General features: G+C 37.3%; 1 protein-coding gene across 2 annotated transcripts; it reads left to right on the plus strand.

Annotated features, from left to right (window-relative positions):
* Nucleotides 1-1,617: 1,617 nt before the first annotated feature.
* LOC127789113 (carotene epsilon-monooxygenase, chloroplastic) lies at nucleotides 1,618-14,448 on the plus strand. 2 transcript variants are annotated; one of them, XM_052317900.1, is made up of 9 exons: nucleotides 1,618-2,252; nucleotides 4,002-4,298; nucleotides 4,393-4,590; nucleotides 6,024-6,125; nucleotides 12,443-12,583; nucleotides 12,667-12,774; nucleotides 13,317-13,399; nucleotides 13,543-13,705; nucleotides 14,131-14,448. In XM_052317900.1, exons 1-9 carry the CDS (start codon nucleotides 1,776-1,778, stop codon nucleotides 14,197-14,199), a joined length of 1,638 nt encoding a protein of 545 aa, XP_052173860.1. In that variant the 5' UTR covers nucleotides 1,618-1,775; the 3' UTR covers nucleotides 14,200-14,448. The 2 variants fall into 2 exon arrangements, with proteins under 2 accessions (XP_052173860.1, XP_052173861.1); XM_052317901.1 differs by having other exon boundaries at nucleotides 12,718-12,774.
* The last annotated feature ends 269 nt before the right edge of the window (nucleotides 14,449-14,717 follow it).

Consider the following 14,717-nt stretch of genomic DNA (forward strand, 5'->3'; position numbering starts at 1 on the left):
CTTACCATAATGTATCTATTTTCAATAATCTCAAATTCTTTAGAATTTTCATTGAGAATTATGTTAACGGGTTTTGCGTTAAAGATTGGAGAATCATTATACATATCGTCGTCATCAAACTCATTATACTATTTTCAGATTGTATGGTGAAAATAAGTTTGTTGCATCAAACTCATTAACGCCATATTGTTCGCCATAATCCTTTCTTTCAATCATCTTCTATGATTGAGTCAGGATCATCTAGCTCTTATATCATTGATATGGATAAAATTTAATAAAAAAAAAGTAAAAAAGAAAAAAATTAAAGAAGAAAGAATAATTGATGAGTCAAAAATTAGATTTTCAATTCCTTCCCTTTATTCATAATATTCTTTGACTATCTATAATATTCTTATATGCTGGAAAGAGAAAACAAGTATGAAAACAACTACCCACTACAATATTGCATGGAAAATACTATCCATTGCTACACTAATTAGACCAAGTTCACTGCACATATCATTATTATTTGTCGGGCTATTTTGTAATTAAAATATTATTTAAAAATTTAAATCTAATATTTGTGATGATATTTTATATTATAAATTATATGTGATGGTAATTTTTTTAAATTAAAATAAACGTTTTGTTGGATAACAATAAGAGTATGTTTGTTATACATATATGGACAACGTAACCCGGCCAAGATAAAAATATTGTAATAAATATGTGATCATTAACAAAAAGACATCATAAAAAGAATGAAATCATGTGCAAGGATGGTAGACAATGACTCCACCACCACCATAGGTCACGTTGAGCGGTTGAGCCTGTTAGCGCGGGCCAGGCCCAGGCCCAGGCCCAACCCCCCCTTCCCCCTTAGCAACACTTTTGTTCAGTAAAAGATTGGTTGCATATATTAATAAAATAAGGAAAAAGGAAACCCTTTCGGCCTAAAGGCCCGCCCATTTGAGTAGGAAAATGCTATTTGTATAAAAGTTTTTATACAGAAAGTTTATTAGGATGATATATCGTGATATTTTGATTCTTGTACATCCCCTTCTCCCTCTCCCCCATTCCCTCGTCGCTGCAACCTCACCAGCCGCCGTTTTGCGCCTCCGCCTGGCCTGGCCTCGCCACTGCCTTTGCCGTTGGAGCCGACGGTGTGAAAAAGAGAGCGAGAGAGAGACAGAAGGAAAGAGAGATGCTGCATTTGGATCATTAATTACATGGGCAAAATGGATATTTTAGTTGCCTTATAAATTTTTCTGTAAGATTTATTCTGTACAAATAGCATGACCTATTTGAGTATAAGCAAACACCTCATTTTAATGCTTAAAAAAGGTCTTATAAATATTTAGGTAAGCTAATACTTGATTACAATTTAAGACACCTTCTAACTTCTTCCTTCTAGGCGATTTGCCTATTACATTACATCAGAATATATAGGGCCTTGATGGGCTATGGGCCTAAACTTCAATTACAAGCCTGGCTCAAGAACTTCAATATGCCATCTGATCTGATCTGCCCACAATTATAAATAAAATTCCATATATTTATCATTAATTAATAATAAAATTATTTTGATTAATCAATTTGAAACTCCCTAATTTGGGTGGCATTATTAGTTGGGTTAGTGTGTGGATCAGTGAGTGTTCGTCCCACTTCCACTCAATGGGAATGGGATATCTGATCCGAAGCCAAATTCCAGACGCCCACATGGCAGATTGCTCCACTTCTGAACTGTGAATGGCAGAGTAGAGTAAACTCCTTTCTGATTCATCTTCATCATCGACATGCCATCCTCACTCTCTCTGTCTCCTCCATTACCTCTCCACCCAAACCCCACCCGCCGCCGCTTCCATAGAACCGCCACTGCCCCTCGCTCTCTCCGCATCAAATCCTCCATAGACAACAAACCACCCACCACCAAGCCCGGCTCGTGGGTCAGCCCGGACTGGCTCACTTCCCTGACTCGGTCCCTCAGCTTTGGCAAAGACGATTCCAACATACCCATTGCAACCGCCAAGCTCGATGACGTTTCGGACCTTCTGGGCGGAGCTCTGTTCCTCCCGCTTTTCAAGTGGATGAACGACTACGGCCCCATTTACCGGCTCGCCGCCGGTCCGAGGAACTTCGTGGTGGTGAGTGACCCGGCCATTGCCAAGCATGTGCTCAGGAATTATGGCAAGTATGCCAAGGGGCTTGTTTCGGAGGTCTCTGAGTTCTTATTCGGCTCCGGTTTTGCCATTGCCGAAGGCCAGCTTTGGACGGTAATCGCTTGCTTCTCTGTTGTGAAATTGAATTATCTTGGTAAAGTTGTTATAATTTGGCAGATGCGAGGCACAATTAAGATAATTTGGTTATGTCAAAGAAGACTAATAGGGGGCTCCTGTGAAAGGAGTGGATGGAATGAGACGAGTATTTTGGAAAAGAGGTAGGGAAAAACTAAGAAAAACTTAGCAGGAGACTCTTAGGTTTAATATAAGTTATAAAGGCCTGACAGAAGCTAAGGCCATAGATAGAAATGAATACAAGGTTATAACTCATGTAGTTAACCCCACATAGTAAGATAAAGGCTTGGTATGTTGGTGGTGGTGTTATAATTTGGCAGTGAAAGAAATGTGTCCAAGTTTGCTTGTTGTTGCCCTCATCCCATGTGGGCTAATTGCTATTTCTATGGTGTTAGCTTGAAAAATTTAAGGATGAAATTAGTTGTAAGTTGTTGATTTCTTGCAAAAATGTTAAGATTAGCAGCTCTTTAGATACTCAATCAATACTTTATTTGCCAATTCTCTCAACACTCCTCACCCAGAAATCAACCAATGCAGAAATATACAAACTGTAAATACAAGAACAGAATTTAACAAAAGAAAAGAATGAAAAGATACAACCAAACCAACACAAGAGGCGCGCAATGTATCCTGGTTCAGGCTGCAAATACAGCCCTACATCCAGCCACAAGTCCGAGAGCAATCCACTAGAAATCCAGTGAAAACAGTTACAAGATCCCTATCCACTACCACACGAGTACACTGTACACTCACAGAGATTACAAAGAACTCTCGCTTACACAAAAGCCTTTCCTCTCTTTACAGCAATATCACTCGCATTCAAAGACAAAAGAATGATAGTTTGTTATGTCCGACTGCCTTGCCAAAACCTTCTATTTATAGAGGATAGAAGGCGGTAATTACAAGGTCTTTTAATTTTAGCCTACACAAAGACTAAACTAACCCTTATAATAAGACACCTAAGTTAGCCTCTCCCTAACTTAGAATTTCCAGCCGCTTTCGTTCACCTAAGGGATCTGCTGTTCTCTTAATCTTCTAGACAGATTTCTCAATGCAAAACATCAACAAAAAATCTGGCTTTATATGGTTCTATTGTTCCCAATTATTTATTAATGGACAATGATAATAAGGATGTTAGTATTGCATATGGTTAAGTGGTTTAACAAGATGTTCTTGCACTAATTATTTATAATTTTATAGCACATTCCTTGTACCAGAATTGAACTTGATATATTAACTGCAATGCCTGGAGATTAAACACAAAAACTGCCCTCACCAGTTTCTATTTCTAGAAATTGGAAGCCAGTTTACGTATGATGAAATTTTGGTGTTATATTTCTGGACCATGTAAAACTATCTTCTTACGTTCACATGACATGTGGTGATGGTTCTCGTTTTCTGAAGTGGTAAAATAAAAAAAAAACTTAATGGTATATTATACAATTTTCTAGGAGCTGTATGAACCACAAAATGAGGGTTGGAGTTTTCATTCTGGATTGCCATTATTTTCTCCTTAAAATTCTTTAGTGAATTGGCTGCACACCAGGTTCTAGAAGTAAATAGCTTGGTTTGACATTTCAAATTCTGGGTTTTGATGCTAACCTATCTCTCTTTGTTTTTTGATTTCTCATTGCATGACACTTTGTGGTAATCACAACCTAAAGTTCCTCATATTCTGGTTACTGTAGGTGCTAGAGTTTTGAACACATAGTCTAATTTTTGTGATAGGTAAGGCGCAGGGCAGTAGTTCCATCACTTCACAAGAAGTACTTGTCAATAGTTGTTGATCAGGTATTTTGCAAATGTGCTGAGAGATTAGTGGAGAAGCTCAAAATGGACACACTCAATGGCTCTGCTGTGAACATGGAGGAACAATTTTCTCAATTGACTCTTGATGTAATCGGTCTTGCTGTATTCAACTACAACTTTGATTCCCTTACTGCTGATAGTCCTGTTATTGATGCTGTTTACACTGCATTAAAAGAAGCAGAGGCCCGTTCCACTGATCTCTTACCATACTGGAAGGCAGATTCTTGTACCCTTTTCATGCCTTTTCTGATCTACTTTATTTGATAATGATGACCTTGTTTGTTTGCTTTCTTTTGCATAAATAATGCAGATTAAAGCTTTATGCAAAGTTATCCCACGACAAATAAAAGCTGAGAAAGCTGTTACATTGATCCAAAGAACTGTTGAAGAACTCATTGCTAAGTGCAAAGAGATTGTAGAATCTGAGGGTGAAAGAATTAATGAGGAGGAGTATGTAAATGATACAGATCCAAGCATTCTTCGTTTCTTGCTTGCTAGCAGAGAGGAGGTCTGTGCGGACTTTCTGCTCTTATGTATAACCATGACATGTTCTGCTCACAACATATATATTCTTGTACCTAAACTTCATTGGTTTAATATGGATGAAATATGTAGCAATAAGCTTTTAGACTCCCATACTGAGACTGTTTATATCTGAGTTCTCCTTTACTAGAGTTTCACTGATTTATATGGGCCAGTTTTGTTTTTTCTGCCTGCCTCCTTTTTAATGGTCTTCGTAGAGGGTTGTAGCGTTGAGCCAGGTATCACAGCAGGCATTAAGCATACATGGATCACTAGAGTTGGAAGGAAGAGAGTTAGCAATCACCACAGAGAGAGAGAGAGAGAGAGGGTTCCAATGTTCTGATCAATCTGTTTCTGACAGCTCGAGACCCCCATTTACAGTTGAGGTCTTAGGTCTTAAAGTTGAAGTCTGAGGATGTGTGTGATTGGTTTTGACTTGACCCTCCATTAATCAGTGTAATGACCGATTATTATAGTAATAGTACCACATCTTGGTTATGTGATGGTGGGTTGGAGTGACCCATCATTGACAATGAACTCTCTTGTGATTGGTTGAGACCAATCTCCTCAAGGGATGGATACAACCCAGTTGAAACCAGTAGCTCTAGCCTTTTACTTTGGCAGAGAGTTCCATCGGTAGAGCCGAGGATGTGCCACAATATTGATCCTCGATCTTTGAGGAGAGAGAATATGGAGATGCAATCTGCCAACTCATGAGGCTGACATTTGGAGAAACATCACAATGAACTAAAGCTCTAGAGGGAGAAATCTTCGATGGAAGGACTAGAGATTCACGTGCTCGATTGTTGGCGGAAGAGATTGGAGATTTACTTGCCACATGACCGGCTAGCATTTGAAGATTCAATATGGAGACTCAATCCTTGGAGGGAGACATTATGGAGGTTCGGCTGAATGATGTGGAAGTGATTTGGTGTGCCACCTCAGTATACAGTATACATAACACGTATACCCTGTCTTCCCCCCTTTCCTTATCTTTTATAAAGAGTTTACTTGCCCTGATTCAATTCTGCAAATAGTTGAAGTACTATGTTATACAAATTATCATCATACAAGGTTGTGACTCAAAGGCCATGGGTTCAAGTTGTGGCACTAGACTCTCTGCAAAGAAGCAAGGGGAATGTTGTATATAAATACAACCCTCCTCCCACTATTTCAAAGTAGGGAGCCTTGTGCACTGGAAATGCTCTAAGGTTATTGCTTCTATGAGTGTGAAGGTGTAGTATATTATTTAGAAGACATGGAATTGCAATGGTTTCCTTATTAAGAGCTGTCTTGTTATTTCCACTTCAGGCCATCATTTCTGTTTATGATGTTTTGTTTCTTGCATGGTAGGCCTTTTGCTTTGAACTTGAGAAAAGAGTTGGTTTTTTGTTTCTAAATTTTTCCACTATGATCCAGGTTTCAAGCATGCAACTACGAGATGACCTTTTGTCAATGCTTGTTGCTGGTCATGAAACCACTGGCTCAGTGTTGACTTGGACAACATATCTTCTAAGTAAGGTAATGGAATATTTTGTGCTTATCTTAGCAATCGGCTTTTCCTCTCTATTCTCTCATTGAATGTTCTACTAATTTTGAGATTGGCTTAGAAATTTGAACATCCACTCCTTTAAGATTTTGTAATACTATGTGAAATGACAAAGAAGCAATTGGTTTATTTCTTTTTTTATTTTCATATTTTGGTTTTTGGTTGTTTTTGTCAACTCCTATATCATAGTATCATACTCATCTAGATTCATTTTGTAGTACTATTTTTAAATGCCTTGAGCTGCCATAAACCTGAAGGACCACCAAACTTCTTTTTCTATGGGTTTTTAAGGTGTATAAGATGATAGGCATGCATATGCATATATGTAAAATAATAAGAGTAAGGTTGACAGGGGAAACATAGTCCAAGAAGTTTTAGCCTATTGATGCATTTTCATTTTGTTTTGTATTTCTTATTTAGGCTTGATAGCAATGGTAAAATTGCTTTTTTGTGACTGGAATGTCACGAGTTTGAATTGTGGAAATAACCTCATTGCAAGACAAGGATGAGGTAGGGTTGTAAATGAGCCGAGTGGCTCGTGAATAGCTTGACATTTAGTTCGGTAAGAGTTCGTTCGTGTTCAACTTGTGTTATAAACAAGTCGAGATTGAACTCCAATTTGGAGCTTGACTCATAAACGAGCAAAGCTTGAGCAAGGCAAACTTGGCTCAATTCAACTCACAAACAAGTTCGTGAACAAGCTTGCAAATAAAAATATTTTTTATTATTATTTTTAATAGAGATGGAATTTTTTTGGCTTTATTCAAAATATTATTTTTTAATTGAAAATGCTTCAGAGATAGGAAGTTTTCCTTCTTTAATCAAAATTCTACCTCAGAGATAGAACTAGAGACGGATTTTATGCTTGGTTTTGATTTAATCCTAAGTCTCCTCCTTTCTTCTCCATTTGTCAATTTGTGAAGGATACCCTAGGTCAAAGCTTTGTTGCCTGCACCATCTGTCCCCCTCGTTGTTAATGCCACTACCACTGCCTCCACCATTCGTCTCCTTTACTGTCGACTCCTCCTCGTAGTGTTGATGCCGTCCTTCTCCACCATTCTCGCCACCTCCGCCATCTGTCTCCCTCACCATTGATGCCTCCTTCTCTCCATTCTCGCCGTTAACGCCATCCATCTCTACCATTCTTGTCGCCTCCGCCGTCTATCTCCCTCGCCATCAAAACCTCCGCTGCCTCCACCATTCGTTTGCACTGTTGCTCTATTTTCTTGGAAGTGCAGCAGTTCCTCCACCAATCCTTTACTGTTGAGCTCAAACTCGTTCAACATAATAAATGAGCTGTCGACAAGCTAAGCTCAAGCTCAAACTTGACTTTTTCCTGATGAACCAAGCTTGAGCAGAGCAAGGCTCAACTCAGTTACAACCCTAGGACGAGGCTTCTTAAAAAAATAGCCCTCCCTCAACCCTCACAAAACAATGATCGTCGTGCATTTAAGATGTCCTATGAAAAACCTATTCGAATCCAAAACATGAACTCTAGAAAAACTATGAAAAACCGTTGGGGCGTAACCCTTCATAATGACGCGTTACACTGCTCGCATGTAGTGTCAAGTGAGCTAGGGTCACTATATCGGCGCCCGGATGCGGGTAAAGAAGGTAGTCCAAAATCAAAACCAAAAACCAAATCAAATTCAAAGTCAAAGCCAAAATCAAAATCAAAATCAAAATCATAAAGGATTGGGTCATGGAACATAGGAACATTAACAGATTAAGCTATGGAAGTGGTAGATGTGATGATTAGGAGAAAGATTAATATTATGTGCTTTCAAGAGACGAGATAGGTAGGGAAAAAAACAAAAATTGTATCAGAAATTGAATATAAATTATGGTACACAAGAAATGATCGAGCGAAAAATAGAGTGAGGATTATTATGGATAAAAACTTAGTAGATGAGGTAGTGGATGTAAAGAGAATAGGGGATAAGATTATTATGGTGAAGGTTGGTTTAGGAAGAATGACTATGAATATCTTTAGTACATATGCACCACAAGCTGGGTTAGGTGAGGAGATAAAAACAAAATTCTGGGAGGACCTAGAGGGACTCATACAAATGATACAAAAAGAGAGAAAGTGATTATAGGAGGTGGCTTAAATGGTCACGTGGGTAGAGATGGAAACGACTATAGAGAGGTACATGGAGGGTATGGATTCAGGGAAATTAATAATGAGGGTAAGTCTATTCTAGATTTTGCTATGGCATATGGGCTCATCATAACCAATACTAGATTCAAAAAACAGGACGAACATCTAATCACATATAAAAATGTCACATTAAGCACCCAAATAGATTACTTCTTCATGAGACAAGAGGATCAGTTATGTTCTAGGGATTGTAAGGTGATACCAGGGTAGTGTTTGATTACTTAACATAGACTTTTGATACTTGACATCCAAGTAAGAAATCGGAAAAGAAAAAATCACATAAAACAAAACCCAAGAATTAGGTGGTGGGACTTAAAAGGGATAAACAATTAATCTTCAAAGAAAAATTAAGGGGTAGAAGGGAGTGGAATGGAGAAGGACAGACAAACTAAATGTGGAGGGAAATGGCTACTGCCTGAAAAGCACGGCAAATGTAATCCTTGGAGAGACAAATGGTAGAGCCCCAAACCTTAAGAAGTCTTGGTGGTGGAATGAAAATGTACAATTGAAAATTAGAAATAAGAAAACTTGCTATAAGCTTGTATATATCAGTGCAGTAATGAAGAAAACCTAAAAAATTATAAAGAAGCGAAAAAGGCAACAAAAAGAGCTGTTAGTGAAGCAAGGTCAAAAGCATATGAGAATCTATATAAACGAGTTGATACAAAAGATAGAGAAAGGGATATATATAAATTAGCTAAAGCAAGAGAAAGAAAAATAAGGGATCTAAACCAAGTAAAATGCATAAAAGATGAAAATCAAAATGTTTTAGTGAATGAGGAAGCGATTAAGGAAAAGATGGAATGAGTATTTCACAAAATTATTCAATGATGGTAGGGACACAAGAGTTAGGTTGGGACATCTTAGTAATTCCGAAGGGAACGTGAGTTATACATTTTATCAACGCATAAGTTCAAAAGAAATAAGGCAAGCATTAAAAAAGATGAAAAATCATAAGGCATGGGAGAAGAGGGCTTCTCCAGGCTAAGAAAATTATTTAATGCGATCCTTAAATAAAAAAAGATGCCAGATGAGTGGAGGAATAGTACTTTGGTTCCTATATACAAGAACAAAGGAAATGTTCAAAACTGTGAAAATTACAGAGGAATTAAGTTAATGAGCCATACCATGAAACTCTGGGAGAGAGTAATAGAGCAGAGGCTCAGAAAAGAAATAGACGTCTCGGAAAATCAGTTTGGTTTAATGCCTAGTAGGTCAACAATGGAAGCTATATACCTATTGAGGCGCTTAATGGAAAGGTATTAGGATCATCAAAAAGACCTGCATATGGTATTTATAGACCTAGAAAAGGCCTATGATAGAGGAGGAGGGTTGTGTTAGGTGGACAGCCAACGTAAAACTTAGTCGGATCCAAAACATGCATCGAGAGTGTTATGTGATGGTAAAATCCCATTAAAACTAAAAGGAAAATTCTATAGGATAGATATAATACCAGTTTTGTTGTATGGCTCAGAATGTTGGGCAGTCAAATACCAGCATGAGCAAAAGACGAGCGTAGCGGAGATGATGATGCTAAGATGGATGTGCGGCCATACAAGAAAAGATAAAATTAGAAATGAGGTTATTCGTAATAAGGTAGGAGTAGTGCCGATCGAGGAGAAGATGAGAGAGACTAAACTAAGATGGTTTGGTCATGTGAAAAGAAGACCAAAAGACGCTCCTGTGAGGAGAGTTGATGAAATGGAACAATTAATCAAAAAAAGAGGTAGAGGCAGACTTAAGAAGACTTTGGGAGAGACATTAAAGTTTGATATGAAGTGTATGTGCCTAAATGAAGATATGACAAAAGATAGAAATACATGGAAGTCTAGAATTCATATAGCCGACCCCACATAGTGGGATAAAGGCTGGATATGTTGTTGTTTATTTGTTGTAGTTAAACTGTGGTTAATAAACTACTTGTGATTTTTCTTCGTTTGATTTTTTCTGTTTCTTGGTTTCAGTCAATGCCAAAGCCGAAACTTTACTTGAGGGCTGGTTGGCAACCAAAAATTTTGGCATATAACTCTTATGTTTTTAAGGTATGTTGGAAAGGAAAAATAAATGGCATTGAAAAATATTCATACAGTTCAAATAGAAATAAAGGAAGTTCACCTTTTGATTTCTGATTTTCTTTTTTCAGAATTTGAGAACTTCATTTACCCTATATGAGGATTACTATTTTCAAATAATAGATACTTATTGAACTGTGGTAAGTAAAAGCTCATGGCAGTTATGTGAATGGGCAATAAGTACTTCTTATTTGTTCTTTATTCTTTGATGGGCACGTGATTCATTAATATTAACTGTTAAAAAGTCAAAACAATTTAAAAAACCTTGTTGTGGCTGTCAGTTCAAGTCACTAAAGCTAAAGAAGATTGAACTCAATAACCTAGTTGAGTAATTATGACTTTGCATGCATATGAGAGGGGCATCCCTACTGCACAAGGCTGCTCGTTTTGCAAGGGTCTAGGAGGGTCATTTGTACACAACACCTTGGCTTTTTTTATTTTTATTTTTTTGTCTTTTTGGCAAAGAGGCCACATGACATTTTGGGCACAAAGTAGCAATCTTACAATTGCTACCAAGGCTCACTATCACTTTCTTTTTTCAGATTGGAAGGCTTGCTCTCACTTTGGATTCATATTGTTGGTAAAACTTTTGTATAAAAACGTGTACAAGAAATATAGACAGTTAGGCAAAATATAGAGCCATTTTTCTATTCATTATACAATTATTTATTTCCTAAGTGACAGTTTTTTCTATGTGCAATTGCCTCCATATAAGCAGTTACTATTTGTGTATAAATATGTCTAATCCGAATAATAAAGTGAAAAGTTTTAAGGAGTTTATAGTCCAAAACTTCTTCATGGTATCAAAGTGGTGAGACAGAGAGTTTAGAGAGTGAGAGAGAGAGAGAACAACAAAGATGGTCATAGAATGTAGCCACAGTCAGAGAATCTGTCACAGATTGGCCACTAACCATCTCCTTCATCTTCGTTCGCTATCACCACAACCAGAGTTGCAACCGTCTCTCCAATCCTGCAAAAAAGAAGAGACATGTCAAATCAAATCCTAATTAGTCTTTGAGGGGTTGTTGTTAGTCATATCTATAGAGGAACTGAAGGATGATGTTGGTTGCAATACCAGTAAAATAAATCTACTGTTAATGAAGACACAACAAGTCAAAGTAAATGTCATCCTCCACGAGACGACATAAGAAATCTGGGATGCCGCAAAGGAGAAGTATTCCGACATTAAAGATACAACAGAGGTGTTATTAGAAAGACCTCTCAAACACCCAATATTTTAGTTGTCTAACTAAAATATTGACAGCAACTCAACATATTCAAAATGACCTAAATAGATAGGCACTTCATAAAAAGAAAAATTGAAGGTGGATTTTTTACATACCAAGGGTCTATCAGAGACTATCTACCGAAGACTCGGTTTGAAGATGTGAAGATTCAAGTTGGGTTTCCTTAATATTTACATCTCAGCTTGAGGGGGAGTGTAAAAAACATGTACAAAAACTATAGGCAGTTAAGCAAAATATAGAGACAGTTTTTCATTCATTATACAATTATTTATTTCTTAGTGGCAATTTTTTCTGTGTGTAACTGTCTCCGTATGAACAGTTACCATTTGTGTATAAATATATTCAATCCGAATAATAAAGTGAGAAGTTTTAAGTAGGTTACGGTCCAAAACTTCTTCAACTTCCCATAATGAAAAATAAACAAAAAAACTCCTCAATAATATTATCTCATGAATTTTCAGCCTTTTATGTCTTTGGCCTGTGTACTTGTTTTCTTTCTTGTGTTTGTTCTAAAGCTTGTTAAAAACCTTTTTGAGAACTCAATAGAGATGGATAAAGACCAAAAAAGAACTTTGTTGGAATCTCAAAGGAATGATATGGGATATAATGCTCTTATAGATGATATGGTAATGGATAGAGATGATTGGCTAGCTAGAATTCATAAAGCCAATCCTACTAGGATTAGGGCTTGCTGTTGGCTTTGCTGCTAATGTATGATCAAATGGAAAAAGATTCTGTTAGTTGCCTCAATAAGTTTTTGTAATTCAGTAAAAAGGATTACTGTATCGATCCTAAATGTTTTCATACAGGATCCCTCCGCTTTAGAGAAAGTGCAGGAAGAAGTTGACAGAGTTTTGCAAGGCAGGCCTCCAGCTTATGAAGATATTAAGGATCTAAAATTTCTGACTCGTTGCATTACTGAATCACTTCGTCTCTACCCTCATCCTCCTGTAGGTTGCAACTTTTCCCTGTATTCTAGTTAGTTGTAAACAAAATTTTCTTTTGATTTTCTGAGGGAACTCACACCTCTTAGGTCTTACTTCGAAGAGCTCAAGTTCCTGATGTGCTTCCTGGAAATTACAAGGTTAATGCAGGTCAAGACATAATGATTTCAGTTTATAATATCCATCATTGTGCTCAGGTATCAGTTCAGTTTCTATGCTCTTAAAAATTGATAAGCTCTTTTCGTTGAAAAAACCTGGGATTCCTGGCTCTTATTCAATATATAGTTTTCCCCCAATGTGGTCTCCTTTTCACTTTCGTATTTACGTGAACCACACTTCCTGCACAACTCTCTCTCCTCCATTTCTCTCACTGTATTTATATGTTTATAATGGATATCATTGAAAACTTATCTCTTCTTATGCTATCCATTGGCGAAGCCGGTTGATGTCCTTAGTTGATTTATTTTGAGCCCAGTGGATTAATGCCAACATATTTGATTCAACGAGTTTCCTGTGAACTTTTATTGGAGTCCTTTGTTGAGTGATGTTTAGACATTGGATCATTTGACTTGGATAACAGTTCAGTGGCTTAGAGAGATGGGACAGCTTTGAAGTCAACACATCACTAGTCTCAAGATTATGCACATGCAACATCTTGGATCCCAAATTTTTTCTTGTTAGCTATGCATGTGCTTCTTTGTTTAACTGCTTACTGTTTGTATTTCAATAATATTTGTAGGTCTGGGAGAATGCAGAAGAGTTTATACCAGAAAGATTCGACTTGGATGGTCCAGTGCCTAATGAAACAAATACTGATTTCAGGTATTTGTTTCATCGAACTGTCTTTCCTTTTGAGCACAATAAGCGGGTGAACATTCCTGCTTCTGGAGACATTGAATCTTATTGAATGTAATCCCTTCCCGTGTAACATCAATCACTTTGATTTGGCAACTTTCTTATTGCAGATTCATCCCATTTAGTGGAGGACCTCGCAAATGTGTGGGCGATCAATTTGCTTTGCTGGAAGCCATAGTTGCTCTTGCAATCTTTCTGCAGCACATGAATTTTGAGTTGGTTCCTGATCAGAATATCAGCATGACTACTGGCGCCACTATTCATACAACCAATGTACTATTCTCTATCTGTAGACTCTTCTCTACTGCATACAAGTATTATTTAACGGGTTGAATCATATTGCTAAAGTTGAAGCAATAGGATCTTTAATGGAACAAAAAAACCATACAGAGGTTCCCAGGTCAGCAGCTGGCAATAGAGGATACCTAGATTGGATTTACATATAAGTAAAATTGGAAGGGGATGTTAACAGAGTGAGTTAACTCCTAGTTTGAAAGACCAAATTGTCAGAGATTTAGTTCCAACCCTGTCCGTTGGGAACCAAAAAGAGTTTTATACTATGCATCATATATGCAAATGATTATTTGAAATCTTTCTGGCAAGCAGATGGAGAGAACCAATTGAGTGTTCAATGAACAGACTGTTATGTGTAACTTCTTTTATGTAATTTGCCTAAAATTTTGCCCTACTTATTTCAGGGTTTGTACATGAAAGTAAGCCAAAGGCAAAGTAAACCTGCAGCTGCACCAATATCTTCTTCTAGGTGAGGTTGTGGAACTGTAATTTTCATGTAATAACTTTATATATTTTTGTGTTAATGTCCCATTTCAAATCATCTCCAAGATATAGTCATTTGTGCGGCTGATGATAAGTAAATGAGGAATCAATGTGCAGCTGCTTGGAACTGCTTCAGGCACCACAGTTTTTATTATTTCTCTCTCTATCTACATTTCTATTGTTATGTCATTACTAGCATCTGAACTAGCTAATTAATGGACAAGCCATCAGTTCTAATCTGTTTTTGAGTGATGATCTCATTTACCATTTCTGGTAATGCCTCCACTACATCAATCAAAAGCCTTAATCCCACTAAGCAAGATCGGCTACATAACTTTTAGATCTCCGAACATGTCTACTAGGAGATAGGAGTGGATCTCACCTAAAACAAGATCAGGATGGCATCACTTCAAATTTCTTTGCCATTTTGTGTGTTTTTCCATTTTTCTGTAACTTTAAATTTGTTTCTTATTTTGCCCAAAATGCCCACAAAGTTAGCATCATCGCT

This window comes from Diospyros lotus, chromosome 13, assembly GCF_014633365.1.
Source record: "Diospyros lotus cultivar Yz01 chromosome 13, ASM1463336v1, whole genome shotgun sequence".
Lineage (NCBI taxonomy): Eukaryota > Viridiplantae > Streptophyta > Magnoliopsida > Ericales > Ebenaceae > Diospyros > Diospyros lotus.

Coding starts and splice junctions, on each gene's coding strand:
- LOC127789113 (XM_052317900.1), top strand. CDS start 1,776: ATGCCATCCTCACTCTCTCTGTCTCCTCCATTACCTCTCCACCCAAAC. Junction 4,591..6,023: donor TGCTTGCTAGCAGAGAGGAG/GTCTGTGCGGAC, acceptor ACTATGATCCAG/GTTTCAAGCATGCAACTACG. Junction 13,400..13,542: donor GAAACAAATACTGATTTCAG/GTATTTGTTTCA, acceptor TTCTTATTGCAG/ATTCATCCCATTTAGTGGAG.